This window comes from Bubalus bubalis, chromosome 8, assembly GCF_019923935.1.
Source record: "Bubalus bubalis isolate 160015118507 breed Murrah chromosome 8, NDDB_SH_1, whole genome shotgun sequence".
In the NCBI taxonomy this organism is placed as follows: domain Eukaryota; kingdom Metazoa; phylum Chordata; class Mammalia; order Artiodactyla; family Bovidae; genus Bubalus; species Bubalus bubalis.
Genome location: NC_059164.1, coordinates 50,449,948 through 50,477,271, shown reverse-complemented (window position 1 = coordinate 50,477,271; position 27,324 = coordinate 50,449,948). Strand labels below are relative to the sequence as shown.

Sequence of the window (27,324 nt, the reverse complement as noted above, 5' to 3'; positions counted from 1 at the left end):
GGAACCAGGACCAAGCAGGAACACCATAGTGTTTCCTGAACTGACTATTATTTCACATCATTTGAACCCTGAAACTTAAAAAATAAATACTAGCTAACATCCATTGGGAGGGCACAAGTCAGTAGTGCTGTGCTGAGTGTTTTTGCATGCATTGGTCCTTTGAATTGTCACTTTCTAGTTATCTAGTGACAGCTTTCTGTAGAGTTTGCAATCGAGATGAGCCTGTGCTAAATTCTAAAAGTATGAACTAACTTTTAGGAATTACGATTGCAATTCTGGAACTAATTATTAACTTAAATGACAGTTCTGACATCTCTAAATCCAGAATAACCCAAAGACTGCCCTTCTTCCTAAGAGGTGGGCAAATCCACAGAACAGTAGTATAAAAATTTAATTATAACTGTGTGGGATCAAGCTAGCTCATGAATAGATAATGAAATTCAGAAAGTTAAGCCAGGCTTTCATATTAAAAATCAAACAAAAAAATTAGCTAAGTTTTCCAAAGGTCAAAGCCATGCTGTATCTTATAGATAAGCCTGATGTTTCATCCTCTTGAAGAATTAGTATTCTGGACCCCACACCCTTGGAGTTTTCTGTTTTGTAGCAATGGCTAATTAGACAAGATCGAGAGAAGATTTTACACTTATATTTAAGAGAACTTTAGACTTTACTATAAACTTAGAACTTGGTAATAATATTCATAAAGGCCTTTCCAGGAAGGGAAACTTAGTTTTTCTAAAAATTGAGTGTAAAAGTATTCTCTAGACAAAAATAGCCTTTGAAATGGCAATTGTATTATCAAGAATATATTTGAGGCCAAATCTGTAATACCTAATTTTTATTTAGAAAGTTTAAGTATCCATGATTCAAATTTCATAAATTAAAAATTTGATCTCAATGAATATTTATTGAGTTTCCCCTGTGGACACAGTATATGTTAGGCACTCTGAATACTGCGTGCAAGTATAACAAGGATCCTGTTTGTTATGAGTTTTTGACTTACAGTATTTTGGGGGAAAATGTATATACACATACACAAAACACACACACACACACACACACACACAGATATATATTCACTTGTGTAGTAAATATCTGTGAGTGCAATCATTGAACAAAGGACATCAAACTCTGGGGATTATTGGTGAATAGGAGCAATCCCTGTCCTCAAGGGTCTTTCATTCTGGTGAAGATAAGCAAGTAAAGCCAGTGCAGTTTGTTAAGTTCTAGCATATTGGTTAATGTAAGATTCTCATGTGGTATATGGAAACAGGACTTAATCTGGTCTTAGATGGGTAGATGAGGTTTCCCTGAAGGAAGTGACAGCTAAGGTGAGAGATGATGGATGAGTAAGAATCATCTGAATGAAGAACAGGAGAACATTCCAGAAAGAGAACAGAATGTACAAGACCTGGAGCTAGCAGAGAACGTTCGTTGAACCTTTGTACCTAGAGTCAGTTTGGCGTGGCTGGGGTATAGGATGAAATGGGCTGGAGTCGAGCGAAAACAGTGCACTTTAAGGGGAACTCTAGGCAGTGCAGCAAGGGTAGAGTCTGGAAAAGAAGGGGTATATGGTGAGAGCTGAACTGGGAGAAAACACTCAGATCGTGATTTCTGTCTCTGCACTTGCCAGCAATTAAACCAAATAGCCAAAAAAGGCAGAAAGGCAGAGTCCTCCACACTTGACTTTCATATTACATATACCTGGGGCAATCCAATTCTCACGCAACACTCCAGCTGCAGAGGATTTGGCGAAACGTGGTGCTTAGTGGGAGCACAGGTAGGAACCCTGGGCAGGGAGCAGGTGGGTCCACAGTGTCTTCCATGGTGACTTCCCTCACTGGGGAGAGTGCCATAATAAAAACAGTGTTTTAGGAAGATTTATCCAGTGTAACACACAAACTGGAGGGAGATAATGGAGATGTGGTTACACATTTATGAAATATTGTTGTTCACATTTTAAAGTGTAAGAAGTGAAAATTTAAGAGACTTATTGGAATCATATGTCTCATAATTGATGAGACCAGTGAGAGAATCCAGATCTTCTGACTTACCTTTTTTTTTTTTTTTGCTATGCTTGATTAGGATTGTGTATTAGAAATTCTTAGACGCTAATGCCTTCTGCATTGAATACTGCAGATTTTGAGTTAGAACTTTAGACTGGTTAATCTCACTATGACTGTAACAGTATTATTAAACCATTGGGATTGTAAGGCTGCCTTTGTGAAAGAGGAGGTTATGACTTGTTTTCCTATAAATGACGTATCAAGCTACCATATTCCTAAAATCTGTACTCCTGGATCTTGGGAAAATCACCTATCCTAACACTTGAAATGTATTTTTTATTTTTTTCTTAATATGTATACATATATGTATTATTGAAGTATAGTTGACTTACAATTTTTCAAGGGCACAGCAAGATGATTCAGTTATACATGCACACATGTATTATTTTTGAGATTATTTTCCTTTGTAAAGTATTATAAAATATTGACTGTAGTTCACTGTGCTATACAGTAAACCTTTGTTGCTTGATGCCTATCTTCTTTTTTAAACAGAAATCTAGCATTCTAGATTCTAGATTTCTAAATAGGATCTAGCATTCTATTCATATTAAGTCAAGCAAGTGGAATCAAAATGTCATAAGTTTTTTAGTTAGGCAAAAATTCATAAGTTTTCTAAAATATATATTATACATATTATTTATATATGAGTATACAAAAGCTTTTCTACTACACTTGATAAAGGCTTGAGAAAGAACATAAAAAAACACACTTGAAATTTAAAGGTCAGGAAAATTTTTTTCATCTTCTCCCAAGTAAACTTTTTTCTCCTTGCCAGCACTGGGGCAGAATCTTTTCTTCATGCCTCATGACCTCAAATTTAAAATACAGTAGGTGGCCAAGTAGAAGGGCAGTCAGTTCAGGGAGGAAGCCTGATCAGGGCAAGTTGAACAGCTGGTTCTCCAAAGTCACCTGTAGAAAGAATAAGGATTTTCATAGGATTTCTTCAGAGGTGATGGGTGAGGTAGTACACAAGCTCAGCTCCTGAGGAGTCCTAGTTCTAGAGACCTGGGAGACCTGTGAGGAGCTCCAGAGCAGGATCAACTGCAGGGCAGCACAGTCATGTGCCAGCGAAGTTCTAAGAAAGGAGTGCTTTTCACAGATTGGATTTGTCCCAGCATCTTGGGCGGGTAGACCTGAAAGAGATAGTTAAGGAATGAGTAGATTCTTAAATGCCAATTCTTAGACCAATTGAATCAAAATCATGTAGAGAGCTTTTCAAAACTAGGTTGTTAAGGGTCATTCCAGAGAATCTGAAATCTGGAGTTCAGAAATCAGTAGTTATTTGGCAAAACTAATACAATTATGTAAAGTTTAAAAATAAAATAAAATTAAAAAAAATAATAGTAAAAAAAAAAAAGAAATCTGTAGTTAAATGAGTCTAATGTAGAGCTAGAATACAATAAATAAAATTATTTGTCTCAAGTATCTTTTCTAACTTTACTTCCTTGGAAACACTTACCCCGAAATACCTTAAAGCCCTGCATTTCAAAGCTATTCCTTTAAAAATGCTTACATTATTCATTTTCAAATACAAATATAGGCCTACACACATACAGAAATAGACATCAAAAGGCATAGAGATATTAATAGAATTATGTATATACTTTCAAATTCATATATAAAACCATGTATGTGTTTATATATATATATATATATCTGAGTATTAAACAATAGTTTAATATTGGTGACAAAGACTGTAACATCTATTATAATAGTGCTTTTTGTACTTGTGTTGGGTCCAATAACAAATACATTGGAATTTCAGTTTATTTCAGTTTTCTGCTATGACTTAGTACCAAAGCCCAGTGAAAGAAGAGCTTTTATATTTCAAGTTGATAAAAAGTTCTTACTTCCTACACTTTCTGATAAGGACTAATCTTTAGCCAATATTTGTATGCACAGTTATTTGTAATCAAGTTTGACTTGGGCCAACAGGCTACTTTATGAATCTGTTCGTGTACATTTCCTGCTGTAGAAGTTAACTTCCCTGTGTTGATACATATCATGCAGAGCTATATCCATGTTTACAGCAGCTTTGTGCAAAAATGGTTAGTTCGTTCTTTTTCTCTTTACAGTGTGCTCTTGGGCTTTCTCAAATTCTCTTCTTCCTCTCCTTTCCCTTCCCCTTTCCTCTGTTCCTCCAACACTTCTTTTCTCCTTCCTCCTCCTTGCCTAGTGTCCTTGTACATAAAGCACAATACAAGTGCTTAATAATTATTAAACATTAATAACAATGGCTTTAACTGTCTAAAGATTGGTTACAAACATTCCTTATTGAATAGCACTGCTTCTAAAGTTCATGTTCCCTCAACCCAAGCTTCTTACCATCCTCCCTTACCACAAGCAGCTGTATTGTCAAGGTTGTTCTGAAGAGTGATAATACAGGTATAAAACAAGGTTTATGGTATTTTCCTATCTACAAAGTCACAGGAAGCTCGAATGTACTCAGCAAATATTGCATAATTACACAGGGCCAGTTAATGTAACACTCCACCCTTTTTTTAAAGTTCTTTCTCTCTCAATATAATACCCTCTACTGTTTCTCTGATATGTTCAAGACAGAGTTAATGAGCTTTGTATTAGCAGTTCCTCTTTTAATAGCTTCTGATTTGTCTGGCTCAGTTGAATAATACCAGGTGACGAAATTTAGATGCATTTAAAAAAATAAAGTGATACACATTTGTGTAAAAAGTATGTCCATAACATGGGGTATGTTATGTACTTCTAAATAATAAAATAAGTTAATCTTTATTGGACTTTTATTATAATATTACTTTGACCCTCTCTGGTACTCTTTATCGAAGTATTTTCAAGTGCTTTACAATCTCAGACTTAGTATATTATGTGCACAGAATCCTTTGAAGTTGACATTTGCTTTTCTGACCAGCATGCTGTAAAGGAAGTTAGCCAAAAGAACAGGTTCAAGCAGGCATGAAAATTACATGTTAAAATGCAGATTCCCGCACTCTGGTCTATTTCTTCTGAGTAAGAATAGGTGCAGCAGTTTTTACAAACTCCCTAGGTGATTCTGAAATAATTGGTCTGAAATAATTATGAAAATAATTGGTCAAAATAAATAACTTTGAAAACCAATGATCCAGATATTTGATTTTATTTTTAGGTAAACTGCTGAGAAATTTATTAAAATGGCAGTGTAGGGTGGTTACAAAGAAATATTTTTCAAGGTCTCCTTTAATAAGAAAACTAATTGATCACAATTTTTAAATTTGATTTATTTTGACTTAGGTTTAAAAAAATCTCAATAGCTAATTTTTGTATAAGTAATCAAATCATGTCCTCTAGCTTGTGTGTGTATGTGTGTGCTCAGTTGTGTCTGACTGTTTGAGACCCCCCATGGACTCTAGCCCACCAGGCTCCTCTGGTTCATGGGATTTTCCATGCAAGAATACTGGAGTGGGTTGCAATGCCCTGCTCCAGAGAATCTTCCCAACCCAGGGATCGAACCACGGTCTCCTGCATTGCAGGCAGCTTCTTTACCATTCGAGCTACCTGGGAAGCCCAGCCTTGTACTTTAATTCCAATCAATGATTTCCTCCAACAGTTTTTATGGGTAACTCCAAGAGAACTCCAGAGAAGTTGCAGTGCAGGCAAAGAGAAATCGTTTGTCTCTGGGTACAAAGCTTCTCTGAGCAGCTCATGCTCTGTACTGCTTTTTAAACTCATGATAGCACCAAGGCTGAAAACCAACACCCTTAAGATAAATATAGCACCAGATTGGAGTGCCTTTAGTAGTCAGCAAAGATAAATGTTTAACAGTGTATTCAAAACAAAGTGTTTTATGTTAAATCAAATAGAAGCTAAATACTAATAAAGAACTCTACAAATGAACAATAAAGTAATCAGAATAAGTACTCACATTAGCAGGATATTGATGTTATTAATGTATTTGATCTTAAAGGACAAGGCTTATTCACAGTTCTCTTCAGTCTAGCCCTACTATTTTGTTTCACTTCAATCTGAACAGCTTTCTATTAATTATAATCTTTGAGATACTTATTAAATTATCCACATTGATGCATTTTTCTTCAAAAATGATTTAATTCCAGAAAAGAAGGTCAAATGTGTCGGTTGAGAACATCAAATCTTTTTCAGATGCAGGAATCTTTAGTTTCGTGTTTTACAATGTAATCTGTATCACTAGCATCTGTTCTAGATATGGAAACATCCATTTGACAATATCCCTGTTTTCTTTATTGTTAGAGCTCTGGATGAATTTGAAGAACATTTCCCTAAATCCTCAACATCATTCTTCATAAACCCCAAGCTTCGAGCAGTCATTATTACAAATGTGATACATATTTTTCCAATGCATTTAAATGAATTTACACTAAATATATTTATCTATAAACAATACTTAATAGTTTTGTGTGGCTTCAAAATTTGTGTAAATAGTATAATTTGTACACATCATTCTTCAGCTTGCTTTCTTTGCTCCTATTACCTTTTTGAGGTCTAGCTATACTATTTAGATGTAGAAACTCTATTTCATTCTTTTCATTTGCTATATGGTGCTTATGTGTAACATTTTATTTATTCACCTTGTTATTGACATACATTTAGGTTGTTCTAATATTTTAGTCAGCCAGTTCAGTCGATCAGTCGTGTCTGACTCTTTGTGACTCCATAGATTGCAGCATACCAGGCTTTTCTGTCTATCACCAACTCCTGGAGCTTACTCAAACTCATGTCCATCGAGTCAGTGATGCCATTCAACCATCTCATCTTCTGTCTTCCCCTTCTCCTCCTGCCTTCAATCTTTCCCAGCATCAGGGTCTTTTCCAATGAGTCAGTTCTTTGCATCAGGTGGCCAAAGTATTGGAGTTTCAGCTTCAGCATCAGTCCTTCCAATGAATATTCAGGGCTGATTTCCTTTAGGATTGACTGGTTGGATCTCCTTTCAGTCCAAGGGACTCTCAAGAGGCTTTTCCAACACCAAAGTTCAAAAGCATCAGTTCTTCGGCACTCAGCTTTCTTTATAGTCCAACTCTCATATCCATACATGACTACTGGAAAAACCATAGCTTTGACTAGACGGACCTTTGTTGGCAAAGTAATGTCTCTGCTTTTCTGCTGCTGCTGCTGCTGCTAAGTTGCTTTAGTTGTGTCCGACTCTGTGCGACCCCAGAGACGGTAGCCCACCAGGCTCCCCCATCCCTGGGATTCTCCAGGCAAGTTCCAATATCACTCAGATCAGATCAGATCAGTCGCTCAGTCGTGTCCGACTCTTTGTGACCCCATGAATCGCAGCACGCCAGGCCTCCCTGTCCAACACCAACTCCTGGAGTTCACTGAGACTCACGTCCATTGAGTCAGTGATGCCATCTAGCCATCTCATCCTCTGTCGTTCCCTTCTCCTCTTGCCCCCAATCCCCCCCAGCATCAGAGTCTTTTCCAGTGAGTCAACTCTTCGCATGAGGTGGCCAAAGTACTGGAGTTTCAGCTTTAGCATCATGCCTTCCAAAGAAATCCCAGGGCTGATCTCCTTCAGAATGGACTGGTTGCATCTCCTTGCAGTTCAAGGGACTCTCAAGAGTCTTCTCCAACACCACAGTGCAAAAGCATCAATTCTTCAGTGCTCAGCCTTCTTCACAGTCCAACTCTCACATCCATACATGACCACTGGAAAAACCATAGCCTTGACTAGACGAACCTTTGTTGGCAAAGTAATGTCTCTGCTTTTGAATATGCTATCTAGGTTGGTCATAACTTTCCTTCCAAGGAGTAAGCATCTTTTAATTTCATGGCTGCAGTCACCATCTGCAGTGATTTTGGAGCCCAGAAAAATAAAGTCTGACACTGTTTCCACTGTTTCCCCATCTATTTCCCATGAAGTGATGGGACCGGATGCCATGATCTTCGTTTTCTGAATGTTAAGCTTTAAGCCAACTTTTTCACCCTCCACTTTCACTTTCATCAAGAGGCTTTTTAGTTCCACTTCACTTTCTGCCAATATCACTAGACACTGCCAAATTGCACTTTAAAGCAGCTGTTCTGATTTACACTACCACTAGCCATTTATGAGTGTTCCTATTTCCTCAATCTTTGAAAATGCTTCTTACTAACAGAGACTTGAAGTTTTGCCATTCTAAGTTGTAAAAAGTCGTATTTCTTTTTTTTTTTTTTACCTTTATGTATTTTTGACTGTACTGGGTCTTCGTTGCTGCATGTATGCTTCCTCTAGTTGTGGAGATTGGGAGCTACTTTCTCGTTGGGGTACACGGGCTTCTCATTGCAGTGGCTTATCTTGTTACAGAGCACAGGCTCTAGGCACATGGCTTCAGTAGTTGTGGAATGGGGGCTCAGAGGCTGCAGATTGCTGACTCCAGGGCACGTGGTGTCAGTAGTTGCTTTACGGGGCTCATTGGTTGTGACTTGCAGGCCTTAAAGCATTCAGGCTTCAGTAGCTGTGGTGCTTGGGCTCAGTAGCTGTGGCACATGAGCTTTAGTTGCTCCATGGTATATGGAATCTTCCTGGACCAGGGATTGGATCTGTGTTCCCTGCATTGGCAGGCAGATTCTTGTCCACTGTGCCACCAGGGAAGTCCCCATATTTCTTCACTGTTCTAATTTGCAATTCCCTGACTGCTTGTGAGGTTATATTTGTTAGCTGTTTGACTTCATATCCTATGTCGATTGTGTTGCTAAGTTTGTAGCAGCTGAGAGATGTGCCTTATGCACCACTGTTGTAGGGAATGTAATTGTACGAGAGTCCATCATTGTGAGTTGAAATCATTCATTTTCAGAGTTTGTTTTGCGACTACTCCTTCCACAGGCTGCTTTCCGTGATTGATCAAGTATGGCATGGATACTGAAGCAGATCTTGTGTCTGAAAGACATGGGACTTATTTATTTACGGATTTTGGCTCAGAGACTTCTAGATGGCTCTGTCAAACCTTGCTTAGATTGTGTTTTGATGTCTTTCCATTCAAGCTTCTGTCCTTCTCTCCTTCACTTGGGGGGTTGAAACTGCATCGAGGTCTGACACCCCTCCCAGCCTTCCTTGCCTCCCTTCCTATTTTCTTTTATACAAGTATTTCCCATAATAAGATAATTTCATGTTTAATACTTTCTTGGTATCTACAGCTTGGAAGGACTGGACTAAGACAGTTAAATACATTGCATTACTATCCTTTATGGATGGGAGGTGATGCAATGTATATTTTGCACTAAGCCTTTTGTTAAATAGACTTTTGATTTTCATATAACAAATTGTATCTGTGTATTTCTTTATGGTTTGTTCTTTATCTTTTCTTTAAGACATTCTAACACAAATGATAAAAATATATTTTTTAATATATTCTTAGTATTTTTAGCTTCAATTTTTACATTTAGGACTAAAAACCGCTGGAATTAATTTTTGTATTTGGTGTGAGCTAGGGGTCTAATTTTATCTTCCATAGGGAGATCCATTTGTCCCAGGATCAATTTTTGAGCAGTTTCTCCTTTCTCTATAATTTGTCATTCTGACACTTTTATGCTAGGTTCTGATCTACATGTTTGTTTGTGAAATATTTATTCTGTTCCATTCATCTATCTGTTTAATCTCACATCACAATCTACTTTTAAAATGACAGTATTTATTGTCATTGTTCAGTTGCTAAGTCATGTCTGAATGTTTGCAACCACATGGACTGTAGCACGCCAGGTTCTTATGTCCTGTACCATCTCCTGGAGTTTGCTCAAGTTCATGTTCATTGAGTTAGTGATGCTATCTAACCATCTCATCCTCTGTCATCCCCTTCTGCCTTTGTCTTCAGTCTTTCCCAGCATCAGGGTCTTTTCCATTGAGTTGGCTTTTTACTTCAGGTGGCCAAAGTGTTGGAGCTTCAGCAGCAGTCCTACCAATGAATATTCAGGGTTGAGGGTTAATGAATGTGTTCTGGTGTCTTATTACAGTTTGTCAACCTTGCCAGAGAGGTAAGTTGGGGGCAGACTTGGTAAAGTTGGATGAGGAAGACACGAAGTTCTCAGGCATGGAGCCACATCTTAACTCAAAATCCAGGTCTTTCATTAAGTTGTCCCTGGTAGGCTGCAGATTGTAAGCTTCTGAAGGCAGAGGATTAATCTTAACCATCTCTAAGTTGCCTAAAATACTTTATTCACTGTTTAGAACATATGCCAATAATATCTTAAATCTGTCCTGGCTCCCAAAGCATAGAACAAATAATAATTCTGTCTTTGTCCTTGAGAAGCTTGCAGTCTTTGAGGATAAAGATAATGTAAACAGACAATAAGAAAAGAGATGAAAGTTCTTACATAGGAACATAAACAGCTCTTAAAACACATAGGAACATGCCTTTTAACATAATGGAAGACTTTATGGAGGATATTAAATTTTTATTGACCTTAAAGGAATTTGCCAGATTAAGAAGTAGAGGAAAGTCATCTCGATAGAGGAACCAGCAGGTGCAGATGGTGAAAGATGTGGTAAATTTGGAGCACAATAAAACTTCAGTGTGGCCAGGGGTCAAGATGTATTTGGATGTGTGCTGGGAGGTGAGGATGAAGAAGTGAGCTGGGAAACATTTTGTATGCCATGTTTTGAAGTTTGGATTTTATTCTGGAGCTTACAAGGATCCAGTATATTTTTTTGTTTGTTTGTTTTGTGATGTTTTAAACAGGGGTGTGATACGATCAGTTGGATTGAATGAACTTGAATTGTTTAGAGTACTTTGGATCACATGTTCTTTGGTCAAGCTGTCCTCTATCAAGTGAGAAAAAACTTGACTTTTGTATATTTTAGGGTCATGGGATATAATGAGCCCTCTCGGTCAGTCAGCTCTCATTATGTTATATTAACAGGATTGAAGAGGATAAACCTTTGGAAAGTGAGACAACTTGTTTGTTAAGAACTCCATTATCTTTCACATATTTAAAAATTTTTTTTGATGAGAGAAATAGTAATCTAATTCATAAAACAATAATCCTCTTTTACTTATTGCAGACTTCTCTTTTCTTAGCACCATAATAGTGGATGATAGAGATCAAGCTGAATAAATGCCTGCATATTTGTATGCATGCCATATGTACACAGGCACATATGTATTATATGCACATGTATGTACATATATATGCACATATATACAGATGTGTAAAAAGGCAATCTATATGTGTTTATATATGTATTTATATTCAAATGTATGTGTATTTCTATACTCCAGTCATTATAATGAATATTTTGGATAGCAGTTGTAATAGCTTCTGGTTAGATATACTAATAAATGAAAATATTTTATATACCATTAAAATATTATTGAGGAAAGTAGTGCTAGAGGATAAAGTCTTATCTAATGCTTAAAACAACTTCAGTTTGCTAAAACAACAAACAATACCTTTACATTTCATATCAGATTAGATCTTTTTAAAATATGTTTGAAGATCTCTCCTCTTAAGCTAAATTTAGCCCAAGCCCCAGTTTTTCAGTTTTGCTATTGAAGATCTGTAAAAATCCATTAAAATTTTAGGAAATACATGTTAGACCTTCTAATATTACTCTTTGTCCACTCAAACTTTTTTTTTTATAGTTGCTTAGCTTCTTCTTAAGACATAGGTTCTAATGAGAATGACAAAACATGTTATGCTTAGTAAAAATTACATCTATTTAGGTATAATTAAGCCAGGTAAGTTGAAGACAAATACTTGGAAAGGTAAAATCTCCTGACTGACTATAAACTATTTGAAACCTAGAATGCTTCATATAACAATCTGTAGAACATGACTGCACTCAGAAGATTTTTAGCTCTAAATACCTTTATTATTAAGAAATAAGGCTAAAAATATACAACATTTATATTTTTCTTGAGAATTTTAAAGAAGGAACTAAATAAAAAGTTAAAACGGAGTAAGTAATGATCAAAATTTAATTTAATGAAGGAGAAAACCAACAGAGAAATGAAAGACAATATAATTCCTAAAGCCAGTTCTTTGAAAAGATCAATAAACTTGTTGAATCTATCCTTGTTTGCAGTCAAGAAAAGACTTACAATATTAGGAATAACAAAGAAACTTAAGCAAAAATATGAGCAAGATTAAAATTATTATTAAAAGTTGAATTCTGTTGAAACAGATTTAAAACTTAGAGGAACTGGATGATTTACTAAGGAAATACAAATGATCAAAATTGAAGAAAGAAACAAACTTGAATAGACAGATTATCACTGTAAAGATAGTTCAATGTGTATTACTTAAAAAGACACTATCAGTAGATAATTGCATAGCTGGATTATATTTCACCTTTAATAGCATAACTTCCTATATTATTTAAACTATACCAAATTATAGACAAAAATGAAAAGCTCTTCATTTTCTAAAGCGAGAAGATTATTTGTATCAAAATCTGAAAAGTTATATAAAAAAGAAAACTGTAGTTAATCATACTTAGGAATATAGATATTTAAATAAAATACTATTAAATAAAGTATTAATAAATAGGATTCAGCATGGCATGAAAAGATGATCAAGCAAGATTCATGAATAGAAATATGAGTGCTTCAATATAAACAATTTATAAATATGATATATTAATAATTTGTATATTGACAATGAACAAAAACCATGTAACAAGGTCAGTGGATGCTAAAAGAATCTTACATAAATTTAGCAGTGATTTGTAATAAAAATTCAAAGTAAGAATAGAAGAAAACTTCATTTTAAAAAACTTCGTAACTTTTTTAACCAAACATTCCAAAGTAAGCATTATTTTAAATGGTAAAATTTAATTGTTTGTCTTAAAAAAAGAACGTTACATGTTTCTGAAAAAAAAAAGGTTCACCTAAAAAACCCCCAAGAGATTCTAGCAAAAGCAGAGAGCAAAACTTGGCCAGAATTGATAAAGGAATATGATAAGATGGCTGAATAGTAGATAAGCATATAAAAATAATTAGCTCTTCTCTATGTTAGCAATAACAATCTAGAAATGGAAATAAAAAGCTCTTTAATTCACACTAGTAGAAAATGATAAAATACTTAAGGATAAATCTGATAGGAAATTTACAGAACATGTATATAGAAGATCAGAAAATCTTATTGAAAGATCTAAAACAAGAACTGAATTAATGGAAAGATCATGATTTTTAATAAGAGTTAGCATCCTAAGAGGGTCTTCCCAGGTGGTGCTAGTGGTGAGGAACCCCTCCGACCCCCCGCCCGGCCCTGACAGTACAGGAGACAAAAGAGCTGTGCGTTCGAGCCCTGGGTTGGGAAGATCCCCTGGAGGAGTGAATGCGTGGCAACCCACTCCACTGTTCTTGCCTGGAGACTCCCACGGACAGATGAGCCTGGTGGGCTCCGGTCTGTAGGTCACACAGAGTCAGACACGACTGAAGCGACTGAGTAGCACCAGCAGCATCCTAAGATGCAAATTGCACTCAAACTTATGTTTATATTTAATGAAACTGCAAATACATCTGAATAAGATTGTTTTCAGAATTTTACTAAAGTATATTTCATGTGGGAGGAAATACCAAAAGGAGTTTAGAGTCCATGCTTTGTAGACAAATTGCCTTAGTTTGAATCCTGCCTCTATTGTTTTCTGGCTGTGTTATCTTTGGAATGACATTTACCTTTTCTAACTTTGAATTTTCTCATGTTTATAAGGGGGATAGGATTGTGATGAGCATTTAAAAAGTTAACACTCATAAAGGACTTAAAACAGTACCTGATACCTAGTAAACACTCAATATATATTAGCTCTTATTAGCATTCTTACTTACATTGTTTTTATTGTTAATATTGTTATATAGGAGACTGAGCAAAAAGAGACCACAATTTATGAAGAAGGATTGTGCTTTGTCAGGTATTAAATCTTACTTAAAGCCATTAAAAAACCTAAACACCAAAAACTCAGCAGATTATTATTGTAGAAATAGAAGGAACCAAATAGTCCTGAAGCAGATCTTTGGAAATGTGAGATGATGATAGATAATATTTAAATTAATTGGAAACATCATTTATTTAATAAATCATGTTTACTGTAATAGTAAAAGAAAATAAGACTAGATGCTTATCTCATACCTTGTATAAATATAATAGCTATTGTAGGTGATGATTTGAGGAAAAGGGAACTCTCAGATCTTGCTGGGGAAACTGCAACTTTGGAAGTCTAACTTTTAAATGTGGTTTGGTAAGGATTCTGGCAACAGCCTCTCTTAAAAAGAAAGAAGACATACCAATGGCCAAGCTATCCTACTAATAAGAATATATCTTATAGACTGATCTATACATCAGGGGAGAGGGAGAGGGTGGGGAGATTTGGGAGAATGGCATTGAAACATGTATAATATCATGTATGAAACGAGTCGCCAGTCCAGGTTCGATGCACGATACTGGATGCTTGGGGCTGGTGCACTGGGATGACCCTGAGGGAGGGTATGGGGAGGGAGGAGAGAGGAGGATTCAGGATGGGGAACACAGGTATACCTGTGGTGGATTCATTTCGATATTTGGCAAAACTAATACAATATTGTAAAGTTTAAAAATAAAATAAAATTAAAAAAATATATCTTATAGAAATAAAAATCACAAAATCTCAATGATTTATGTACAACGGTTTTATCAGAGTGTGTGTGTGTATGTTTTTTTTTTTTTTTTTTTTTTTGGTATCAAATGCCAGGGAAGGTCATAGAACATTTGATAGAACTATATAATTTGAAATACAAATTCTTACACTTCCAGTCCAGTCTAGTCCAGACTGCAAAAAAATTTGGAGAAGTGAATTTGAGCACAGAGCTTCCTTGGAAGCAGCTTGTGTCCATCTATTTTCTTATAGAATTCTTATGTTGACTCACGAAGAAGGTTACTGTAGTGTTGATTACTAAAGTATTTATTTGTCTAACTAGGTGTTCATTCAGTAGTATCTTAGTTAATTAGCAGAAAAATGTAGGGATTTAAAAATAGTCTTGTTTATTTGTACTGCTAAAAACATATGATAGTGGAAATTTCAAATCAAATACTACAGAATCATCCTAAAAGTGTGAAAACACTTCTTGGAAAATAGAAGGTAAAGAATTGGCCTTCCCTAGGCCCCCCTTGATTATTTTATATTGAGGAGATAATACAATGAATAAAACTATCATAGCACAATATAGCATGGATAAATGGCAAGCTGCTCCAGTATTCTTTTTTTTTTTTTTGTAGCTAAATCACTCTTTTCCTTTATTGTATTTACTTCAACATTATTCTTTTTTTTTTTTTTAATTTAATTTTATTTTTAGACTTTCCCATGGACAGAAGAGCCTGGCAGACTATATAGTCCATAGGGTCATGAGGGAATTGGATATAACTTAGCGACTGAACAATAACAACAAAATGTTAAATAAAATTAAACAGCCATCTTCAAAGTGGTAGCATTTGGAAAGTATCTAGATCTAATCTGGTGTCACTCTTAAGAATATCGTGTCACTCTTAAGAACCTTGAACTGTAAGTTTCAAAATATGTGTACATAGCAACCTCAACAAAAGTACACTTGGAGAAGACATACAAAGTTAGGACTTGAACATAGGACTTCCAATCTCAGTCCAATTCTTTTCCCCTGCATTATCCCTTGTACATTTTTATGATAATATGAATAAAGGCTATATTTTCAGACTAATTAGAATTTGCTTTTCCTTTAGTAGGAGAGTGGGGCATAGTATTACATTAGGTGAACATTTTATTCAAGGCCAAATGGAAATGAATGATGTATACAAATCATTGGTAAACATCTCATTCTAAAACTGTACATCACCAATGTTTGAGTGTGATTTATGGACCAAGCTCTTTATATTAAATTACGTCAAATTTTTGAACCTGTTAAGGGAAGGTACTATTATCCCCTTTTATAGATGGAGAACTGAAGCCCAGAAGAGACTTGCCCAAAGCTACTTATCTAGTTATTAATGGAAACAGCTGGAAAATAGGTCACTGTGTTCTGTGGTCAATGTTGCCATTCATATTTTCTATTTTGTTTTAAGCTTTATTTTAGAATTAAAAATATTCCATTTAGATTGGCACATTTCATCTCTTTTATTTATATTTATTGAATTTCTTTGTATATACCATGTTTCTAATTCTCATACTGAGCACCTTTATAAAAGATGGGCTATAATTGCACCCAGGTTATGCTTAGGGGAATTAAATTACAAAGCTTTTAAGTAACTGAGATGTCACAATAGCTTATAGACCAGGGTTCAAATCCCGGGTCCCATGCCATCCAGTTGAGTATTCCAGCTTTGTTCTTTATTGAACAGTCACCTCTAGCATGGTTTACATGACATCCCAACTGCTTTCTAAATGGGTACCACAAACATCATTCAGATTTCAGCTTACCAGTGACCTGGGGGCAAGGATGCTTAGATTCAATTCTTCATGGCATTTTCCAAGAATGCACCCAACCTGGAAATTCTCCCAAGTATGAGTGGAAGTTTCACACTGAGAAATCCCATTCTGTCTAAGCCAGGCCAAAGAAGGTGACTGACTCACCAGGCATCATTCCAGGCAGGCCTGGGCATCCCAGGGATGCAGGCATGGCTTACTGACTGAGAGTGCTGAGCATCCCAGGCACAGGGCAGAGTTCATTGTCATAGGAGCTTAAAATTTGATACTGTTCTGAAAATAAAAAGGAAACAGTAGCTTGTATTATAATTGAAATAGATTAACTTGGTACTGAGAAACCATTCAAGCAGTTCCTTCCTTGAATCTTCATTTTCTTAATGCATTTTCTCCTTTCCCTGGACCAGCTGCAAGCCAGGATTTGAGGAGTGATACTCAAAGGAAGTGCTATTTCTGGTCTTTTTTTAGAGGAATTTGATGATATTCCATTCAGTCTGAGTGTGAAAACTTGACCTCACTTGAGGATCTTCTGATTTCTTTCTCTAGTGTTATGTTTCAGCCTGTTCATGTAGGAAAGAAGGAAGAGGTTTTTTAGTTTCCTTCTCCCTCCTATTTCCTTGGCTTGTTGAAAGGATGAGAATTACAGGCTCCTGTGAGAGATATTTGGCTGAAACAATCTCTTATATATTGTCTTAAGAAAATTATTGTAATAAATTGCATTTGTATTCTTTGGACATTCGAATTCACCAGGGATATTTGCTAAAGAGTCAACTGTAGTTCCTTGTCTTCTGTCATTTCCTATCTTCCCCTTCATTTTTCTTGTCTCTATACTGCCACTATCTTCCTGCTTTTTCCTACTTATATATGCTTCTTCTGACAATTATTCTTTTCCCCATTTTCTTTCTTTCTCTAGGCTGTACACCTTTCTTCATTTTCTTTTTCTTATATATACCTCTCTTTGTAGCTTAATATTTGTTTACCTTCCCTTCCCCCATTCTCTCCTCTTTTCTTCCTTCATTCCACAAATCTGTTAAATTGTTGCACTGGGCTAGGATTCTGCACCCTCCAAATCTATAACTGTGTTATAATCATACCACCAAGATAACTACTGATATTTCTAAATTTTAAAAATTAGAAATTTTATCTGATTTAACTAAAACTGTATTGAATCAAATTTGGAGAAAAAAAATAAGCTCCAATAATTTTTGCAACCTCTGACTTTTTCATATTGTGTTAGAAAATGTGTCTCCTTTACAAAAGCCTACACTCAATTTATTCATATACAAAAAAGTATCCATTTTTTCCTCTAAAAGATTTAATTTTCTAAAAGGAAATGGAATATGGCAAAGGGAAAGATGGTACAGTAGAGAAGAAATACACCTGTGAGTTGATTTACCAGTTGCTGTAGATCGAGGGCAGAGGATGTGCTGCGTAGAACAGCTCAGGTAAGGCTTCAAGATAGAGGTGCTCCTGGGTGTGCTCCTTTAGCAAGACTGAGACTTAAAACAGGGGTGTGGAATGTAGCTGCAATCCTTGTTATTTGGATGGAATCATAGGTATGTGGTCTGGTTCATAAGTTGAACCAAAACAATTTGGTCCGGTAGAAAGAAATCAAGCTCTTGTTTTCCCTGGTCTTTAACTATGGAAGGTCCTCCTCTCTGCAGTGCTATATGGGTCTCTGGTCTCCTCCAGTGCCTGAGTAGCCAGCTCCCCTGGGTCCTGCTGTATCTTCTCTTACATGTCAGTGTTTTTTTTTTTGTTTTTTTTTTTTTACCACATTAAAAAAAAAAAATCATGTTTGGTCCTCTTAGGTCAAGAGTATTGACTCAGCAGTTCCTTGGAGGCAGTGGCTGGCATGGTTTCAGCCTACAGGAGCTGCAAGCTAGTTCATAATATAAATGATTACTAATTTACCAGCTATAAATTTATAGTTTTGTTTATGAAGTTCTATTTAAGTTTCATGTGGTATATAACAGAAACAATAAAAGTAACCGTTTTGGCAGTTTAAATATAGATAATGCTAGTGTCAGATCAAGGAGAACAGATGAACTACTTCTGGGTTGTGAAAGAAAAAAGAAAACTTAAATGGAAGAGTATTTTTAAGAGAGAGGAAGGTAGTAACAAAAGAAAAGAGATTTTATACGGGGCTGAGAAAATAAAAGGCAAAGACCTTGTTTTAAACTAAAGAATTGTTGTTGTTAGTTAGTTGCTAAGTCGTATTCAACTCTTTTGCAGCCCTGGACTGTAGCCTGCCAGGCTCCTCTGTCCATGGGATTTCCCAGGCAAGAATACTGAAGTGGATTACCATTTTCTTCTTTAGGGGATCTTCCCAATCTGGGATCGAACTTGTGTCTCTTATATTGGCAAGCAGATTCTTTACCACTGAGCACCTGAATACTATTCACCTGACTTCTCATTCTCAAGTCTCAGGGCAAACCTCATCTATTCCAGAAAGCCTTCTAGCATTTTCTACCTACTTTATAATACTTTTATATTCAGAAGAATTAATTTGCCAATTAATTGTGTATTGTTTTATCTTCAAATGGTTAATTGATTCTTCGGGATGTTTCCTAGCTTTCTCCAGAATTATGGCTTATCTTCTGAGTTAGGCTTACAATGATAGCAATTTGAACACAATTTCTTATAAATTCTAATCTTTTAGAATGTCTAGCATGGTTGTTGCCACGGAAAATCTCATGAACTGAAGAAAGGACACATGTGGCAGGAAGGTGACAGGAGAGGCAGAGTAGATGGGGAGAGAATAGAAGGATGAGGTGGGAGGATGAATGAGGAAGAGAGCTGTGTTGTTTCAGGGGGGAGTAGGTGAGAGAGGTGTGGAAAGGAGGTGCCTTGTACTCATGGTCACCCACTGAGTATGCTTAGATACTGCAGGGAGATGTAAATGATATTCTCTTTGTTTCCTTATTAGGAGGTTTATTCATCTTTGGAGATTTCCTTTTAAAAGAGTGGATTTAGATTGGAAGGAAGTGCATATTAGCATGTTAATAGCACTGGGTTTTTGTAATGGTCAGTGGATGGCACATCTTTACATATCATAGATTTACATATACTTTACTTTTTATATTTTCCAGTTCTTATTTAATGATCATAAATAGCAATTGGAATATTAAAGAAAAACTTTATGAAATTTCAGCAATGTTTTGACCAATTGAAATGCATTTGAAATAGCTGAGATGTGGTGTTCACAGTTTCTGCTGTGGTTAAAGTAGAAGTCCGATACATGATTATATTTGAAGGAAAATGTACCTTTTAAATTAAGATCTGACATTCTGACAATTTCTAACTTTCTATTTTTTTTCTTTTTTTCCTAACTTTCTATTTTTTGATAATAGGACATCTCCAAGTTTGCAGAGAAAGACAACATAGTTCTTGGAGAAGGTGGAATCACACTGAGTGGAGGTCAGCGAGCAAGAATTTCTTTAGCAAGGTGAATATCTGATTATGGGTCCAGCAAGCATTTGTTGTATAAATGAGTGTAAAACATTATAGATAGTTCTGTTTCTTTATATCCTCTTTCTGTAATTGAAAAAATGCCCAGGATCTTATAGCTAGCAGGTTAAGACTAACCTTTCGGAACTATAGATAATGATATAATATTTATATCTGATAAAGCTCATGGCTTTTTTAAAATGCATACCCTTTTGTTAGTGTGTATATGTTTGTTTCCTTTATGATTCCCTACAAATGGAAAACCCTAATATTCTGCCTAGCACAGGGAAGAGAATATGTATACTTTTATTTAGTCCTTCAGACAGTTCCCTGCTCACCCTATCCCCAAATGTACACATCTGCTTTAGGCTTCTGGTTTTGTTTCTTGGTTTCAGTTCAATTCAGTCACTCAGTTGTGTCCGACTCTTTGTGACCCCATGAACTGCAGCATGCCAGGCCTCCCTGTCCATCACCAACTCCCAGAGTCCACCCAATCCCATGTCCATTGAGTCCATGATGTCATCCAACCATCTCATCCTCTGTCGTCCCCTTCCCCTCCTGCCTTCAGTCTTTCCCAGCATCAGGGTCTTTTCAAATGAGTCAGCTCTTCACATCAGGTGGCCAAAGTACTGGAGTTTCAGCTTTAACATCAGTCCTTCCAATGAACACCCAGTACTGATCTCCTTTAGAATGGACTGGTTGCATCTACTTGCAGTCCAAGGGACTCTCAAGAGTCTTCTCCAACACTGCAGTTCAAAAGCATCAATTCTTTGGTGCTCAGCTTTCTTCACAGTCCAATTCTCACATCCATACATGACCACTGGAAAAACCATAGCTTTGACTAGACGGACCTTTGTTGACAAAGTAATATCTCTGCTTTTTAATATGCTGTCTAGGTTGGTCATAACTTTCCTTCCAAGGAGTAAGCGTCTTTTAATTTCATGGCTGCAATCACCATCTGCAGTGATTTTGGAGCCCAGAAAAATAAAGTCAGCCACTGTTTCCACTGTTTCCCCATGTTAGATAAACATGAATTTTCAAAATTTTCAACATAACTAATTAATCTCACAACAGAAATAGCAAGGCAGATGATGTACTTAAGGTTAAAGTCTGTAATCTTCAAAGAAAACAAATGGGACCAGCATATCTAATATTGTGCGGGGTATGGTGGTCTCTTAGTAGAGACATTCTTGGTCTAAGCATTTTGAGCTGTCAAAGAAAAGTATGTGTGTGTGTGTATAAGTTAATTTGTGGTTAAAATGTAACATTCAGTTTAAAAAAATATTGATGATGTAGGATATTAAATGTTCCTCCAGGTTTATTTGAATAAAATTCTTCTTACTGTGTTGCTGAAGTTATTAACAAGAAATCACGACTTAGTGATATTTTGGCCTTTATCCCCCTTATTTTCTCATGTTTCCAAAAGCTGGGACAGGAAACTCACTCACTGAGCACCTACAATTGCCTAGTACTATTCTGGGCGGGGTGTGTGTGAGTACATGTGTAATTTTACTTAATCCACATATCAGTCTGCCAAAAGAGAATTGTTCTCCCCACTTTTTATGGAAGAGATCATGAGGTAATTGAGGTGGTTAGATCTTAACTTGCCAAAAGCCACACTGGGAAATGGTAGAGTTACAGTTTGAATCAGGTCATCTTGACTTTACATTAAACCGTGACTCGACTTTGGGATTACAATGTCAAGTAATAAATCAATGATGTTGTGTAGTTGCTAAGTCATGTCCAACTCTTTTGCAACCCGTGGACTGTAGCCCACCAGACTCTTCTGTCCATGGGATTCTCCATGCAAGAATGCTGGAGTGAGTTGCCATTTACTCCTCCAGGGAATTGTTCCCATCCAGGGGTTGAACCAGTGTCTCCTGCATTGGCAGGTAGATTCTTTACCGACTGAGCCACCAGGGAAGCCCAATATATCTATATAGCGCATATATAGATATGAGTAATTCACAAACAAAATAATGGCTTCTAAGTAAAGGAAAGTTGATTAATCTGTGAGCCAAAGTAAGACTGTCTTAAATATTTCATTTCAAATTTAGGAAAACATGCTATATGGCTTCAAACCTTAGCATAAAATTAAGTCTGTATTTACCCGTTGAAGATTCAGGTTTATTATAAAATATGGTTTGCTGCATTAAAGAAAATAGTTGTTTATTGCTCTTCTGATCTGAATGTGTCATGTGTTGACCAGTTTTGGATGATGCGTATATTATTTCTAATCTTTTGAGAAACTGTGGTCATAAATGGGGCTTCCCTGGTGGCTCAGCAGATAAAGAATCTGCTTGCAATGCAGGAGACTCAGGAGACCTGGGTTTGATCCCTGGGTCGGGAATCTTCCCTGGAGAAGGAAATGGCAACCCACTCCAGTATTCTTGCCTGGAGAATCCCATGGACAGAGAAGCCTGGCAGGCTAAGGTCCGTGGGGGTCACAAAGAGTTGGACACGACTGAAGTGACTGAGCACCTGGTCATAAATGTGAAGGAGAGAGAGAGAAGAATTGAGTATGGGAAGAAAGCTCTTGAGGGTACATTTTGTTGGGGGTCTTTTATCTAGTTCCTGAATGTTGTTTTCAAAAGTAATTTGCATTGCAAATGTCCTTCTAGATTTTGCTTTGACTTTTTGCTATTTCTGTTTTTAATTATTTTATTTCTCTTGGTTACCTGCTGACTAAACATAGTTTCTTTTTTTCAGAATTACATGTAAACATTGAGTTGTATGTGGTTGGTATAGGTATAGGGTTACTCACAACCGCAGCTGAGAAATTTAGATGTTATGAAGAAATTACCTCATTTCCATTCATATGGGACCATATCTTCGTTTTATTACTGCCCTAAGATGAACTTAATGAGAATTTTACTTGCTCATAAAATTTTATTTTTTAACTTAGAATATAAAATAATATGGGTATACATTGTTATTACAAATTTTGCATCCTGCACTTTTGTGGAACTTTTATGAGTATGGTCCATAAATTAGGACTATAAGGAGCAAAGAGCAATATCAATCATACAGTTGTAACAGTACTGCTATCGGTTTATTGGTAACAGTCAACAGTGAAAAAAATTAAAAAATAATTTCACTTAAGTGCTGAGATTTAGTTGCTGTCTCTGACACTTTACAGGATTGAAACATTCTCTTTTCCTTGTTTCCCCACCAAAATGCAAGATTGCTGAGAACAGGGCTTGTGTAATTTTTACCATTATATTCCCAGCATATAGCATAGTGCTTGCTGTAAATAGGTACTATTGTTGAAAGGTTTTCTTTCTTCCTTTTTCTTTTTTAAGGCAATATTTAAAATTGTATGTATGGTGTGATTTAGTTCATAACTTTTGCAAGTGTATGTCACTTACACTTAGCAAAATGACCTCAGAAGTTTTTGGAGTATTGTGCAAAATTGTAAAAATTCTATGTGGCTTATCTTTTTAAATTTATTTAAAATCATCTACACCAAATGAAATGGTAAATATTGAAGGAATCTAATTTAATTTTCTTTTTCTTTTTTAGAGCAGTATACAAAGATGCTGATTTGTACCTATTAGACTCTCCTTTTGGATATCTAGATGTTTTAACAGAGAAAGAAATATTTGAAAGGTATGTTCTTGAATAATTTATAATACTCATTCTAAGAGACAAGAAAGAATGACTATACCACCATAGGCTACATATTATTCTTTGAGAAATAGGTCCACCACTGTGACTCAGTGTGGCATTATGTAATTTAGCTCCTTAAATCTGATCTTCCCTCCATGGTCAAGATCACTTCACTTTTCTGTCCACCTTATGCTGAGCCAATTTCTCCCATCGCTGGTACTTGAACTGTCACTGTCTATGGAGTTTTGATACTATTACTGTCTTGTGACATAGCTTATATTATTTTATTTTATTTTATTTTTTTAATTTTTTATTTATTTATTTATTTTTTTTATTATTTTTTTTAATTTTATTTTATTTTTAAACTTAACATAACTGTATTAGATTTGCCAAATATCAAAATGAATCCGCCACAGGTATACATTTAATTGATTATTTTACTCAATTTTTTTAATTTACTTTTTTGTGTATTTTACTCCTTAGATAGTAAACGTCTTAAGGAACCAAAGAAATTGAATGTTTTGATGTTTTAATATAGGTGAATGCTCTAAGTATTCGTCTACCTCAATACCTCCTTCAGAACCTCTTTCTCAGTCGTACAGAGCTTGGGGTGTACATTTTCTTGGAGCTCCCATTAGGGCTCAATGTATGTGAAGTTTCTAAGAGGAACAGTTGGCTATATGACTTGATTTTAAGGTATCAAAATGATTTTATAGACTATGAAGTAGTTTAATCAGTAAGGATGTAGATGTATGTGTGTATTAAATTACCACATTATTCCCAGAAGCACCTTTCCTAGAATTTGGTTAAATTTAATACCTGTGATACTATTTTTACAATCCTGTAATTATAAATACCTTCTTACCTATATAAACTTTGCTAGTTGTATTAGTATGTTAAAGTGTAGTCTAGAATTATGGCTCTTTCTATAAAATATATAATGTTTTAATGCCTAAAAGAAATTGGTCTTCCTTAGATGGTTCTAGTCAGGATTTAATTCTACACTAGAGGGAAATTTTGTTGGAGGAAGTTCAGATTTCTTATACAATTCTCAGGTTATTGTTGTTGTGTCTTTAACAAGTAAATTAGTCTTAATGTTTTTATTTTTTTTTAATTTTTTAAAAAATTTTATTTTATTTTTAAACTTTACATAATTGTATTAGTTTTAAAATTAACTTTTTACTGGCATATAGTTACTTTATGATGTGTTAGGTTCTGCTTACAGTATAAACTTTGAGGTCTAAATTAGTGATCAACTTAAAATATAAAAGAAAAGGAGCAGAAAACTTAAAGAACAAGAAAGTTCTGACATTTTAGAAGGCATGTAGAAATATAGCCGCTAAGGAATCTTAAAGGTCATCCAATTCTCTCATTTTCTAGATGAATCAACCACAGCCTAAAGGGTAACTAGTTTGTTCAAAGTCAAATGTTTATTTAATGTCTGGTATTTAATTTCATTTTAGGTCTATTAACACTCAACTTTATGGTGTAGCATACTATAATAATTAAATAACACAGTATTTCATGACATAATTAATCAAGAAGTACCAACTTAATTACTATTGAATATTTACTTTTAGAATTATTTAAGTGTAATAATAACATTTTATAATAGAAGTAATATACAGGAGTACATTAATAAAGTGTTAAAATATAATACATATACTATTGTAATAAAATGTTTATAAAATTAATATTTATATATTTTTATATTCTTAAAGCTGTGTCTGTAAATTGATGGCTAACAAAACTAGGATTTTGGTCACTTCTAAAATGGAGCACTTAAAGAAAGCTGACAAAATATTAATTTTACATGAAGGTAGCATCTATTTTTATGGGACATTTTCTGAATTACAAAATCAGCGGCCCGACTTCAGCTCGAAGCTCATGGGATGTGACACTTTCGACCAGTTTACTCCAGAACGAAGAAATTCAATCATAACTGAGACTTTACGGCGTTTCTCATTAGAAGGAGATACTTCTGTGTCCTGGAATGAAACGAAAAAGCCTTCTTTTAAACAGACTGGAGAGTTTGGTGAAAAAAGGAAGAACTCCATTCTCAGTTCAATCAACTCTGTAAGGAAATTTTCAGTTGTACAAAAGACTTCATTACAAATGAATGGTATCGAAGGAGCTGCTGATGCGCCTTTAGAGAGAAGACTATCCTTAGTTCCCCATTCTGAACCTGGAGAGGGGATCCTGCCTCGGAGCAATGCAGTCAACAGTGGCCCCACATTTCTGGGAGGGAGGAGGCAGTCCGTTCTGAACCTTATGACCGGCTCCTCAGTGAACCAAGGTCAAAGCATTCATCGAAAGACAGCGACATCCACACGAAAAATGTCACTGGCTCCTCAGGCAAGCTTAGCCGAAATAGATATATATTCAAGACGGTTATCTCAAGATACTGGCTTGGAAATAAGTGAAGAAATTAATGAAGAAGATTTAAGGGTGTGTATAAATTATCAGTGTGGTGTTTGGTTTTTTCTTTTGGCCACAGAGTGGAATGAAATACAGAGTAAATAGCAAAAGTTACTTAAATTTGAGTTTAGGATGAGGTTTATTTTTAAGATTCCCAAAGTCCAAAGTATGTACATTATGTAAGCAACTTCAAAATGTAGAAGAATCAACTATGTCCCCTTGTGATTTCCTTTTGTCTCTTACCATAAGATGTAAGTCAAAGCAAGGGCTATTATTGGTTCCTTTTCTAAGCAGTAATAATCATTATTATCAATTAGAAAAATTATAAATTATTATAAATCTGTTTCATTACCCCCTTAAAACCTCTGTAGGAAGAGGTGGAGTGAAAATAAATACATAAACAAATAGTAGCTTCATTTATTGAGAGCCTAAAAAATGTTTCTGTATGCAGGTAGCCTCTCTTAGGCGTATATACATCTAGTCTCTCAGCAGGACTAATTTTCTGGTTTATACATCAGTCTTGCCTGAACTTAGTTAAACCTGAGCTTTTTCATCTTTTAAATTGGCTTTATACATAGGATTTCTGGGCAGGTTTCTTTTAAAAAAGGTTTGTGAAATTCAACATATACTACTGCCAACTTTCAGGTAGAAAGTACTTTATATTAAATTCTAAAGAATAAAATGCTTTCTTTCTTAAAATAGGAAGCAGTAGAAAGAGGAAGTTTTTATTTTTTAGTTTTACTAGAAGAGTTTCTTCAGTGCCTTGGATGAAATAGTATTATAATCAATTGATATGTTTAATAGCTTAGATCAATTAAGAGTAGTGTGAACTTCGGCAAGTCGCATGTCATTTAATGTCTCAGGGCCAAAGTTTTCTTCTTTGTTAAATGAGGGAACAGAATAGGTGATCTCTAAAGTACCTACTTTGTGTTTCTATAATTTGAAAAAGGTTTCCTGAAAGATAATTTATCTGTATGGTTATAATTATCAATCTGAATGAATTTCTCAAACAGGATTCTATAAATTGAATGGTAAAGATGATCACTTTGACTGATAATAGTATTTGTTGATGGCTTCTAGTGCCATGAACATAGAAGGGACCTATCATTATCCTCATTTACAGATAAGAAAACTAAATTTTAGGAAAGTTTAGCTGCCTGAATTCAAGCAGCTCCTAGGAGGGCAATGGTCGAGTCCAATATCAAAACCAGGTTTATTTGACTTCAGAAATCTTTATACCTAACCAGAGTGCCATATTCTGATTTCATAGGGTTCTTTTCTCTGAGGTTCTAGCACTTCATCTGTGAATTTTGTTGGTAATAGAAAACTATCCTTTCCGTTTGAAATATCTGGAATTTCTCTCTTTCAAATTATTGAACTATAGCTCTCAAATAACAGATGAAGACTGGGGGTTAGATTTATGTAACTTAAGTCATAGTTGGGAAAGAGAAT

General features: G+C 35.4%; 1 protein-coding gene across 5 annotated transcripts in view; it reads left to right on the top strand.

The window, feature by feature from the left end:
- Nucleotides 1-27,324, top strand: part of CFTR (CF transmembrane conductance regulator) — a 216,851-nt gene that overhangs the window by 101,531 nt on the left and 87,996 nt on the right. For all 5 annotated transcript variants that reach the window (XM_025291139.3, XM_044946628.2, XM_044946629.2 and 2 more), the window contains exons 12-14: nucleotides 19,749-19,843; nucleotides 23,368-23,454; nucleotides 25,176-25,902. In XM_025291139.3, coding sequence (XP_025146924.3) covers nucleotides 19,749-19,843; nucleotides 23,368-23,454; nucleotides 25,176-25,902 — 909 coding nt within the window. The remainder of the gene's footprint in view (nucleotides 1-19,748; nucleotides 19,844-23,367; nucleotides 23,455-25,175; nucleotides 25,903-27,324) is intronic.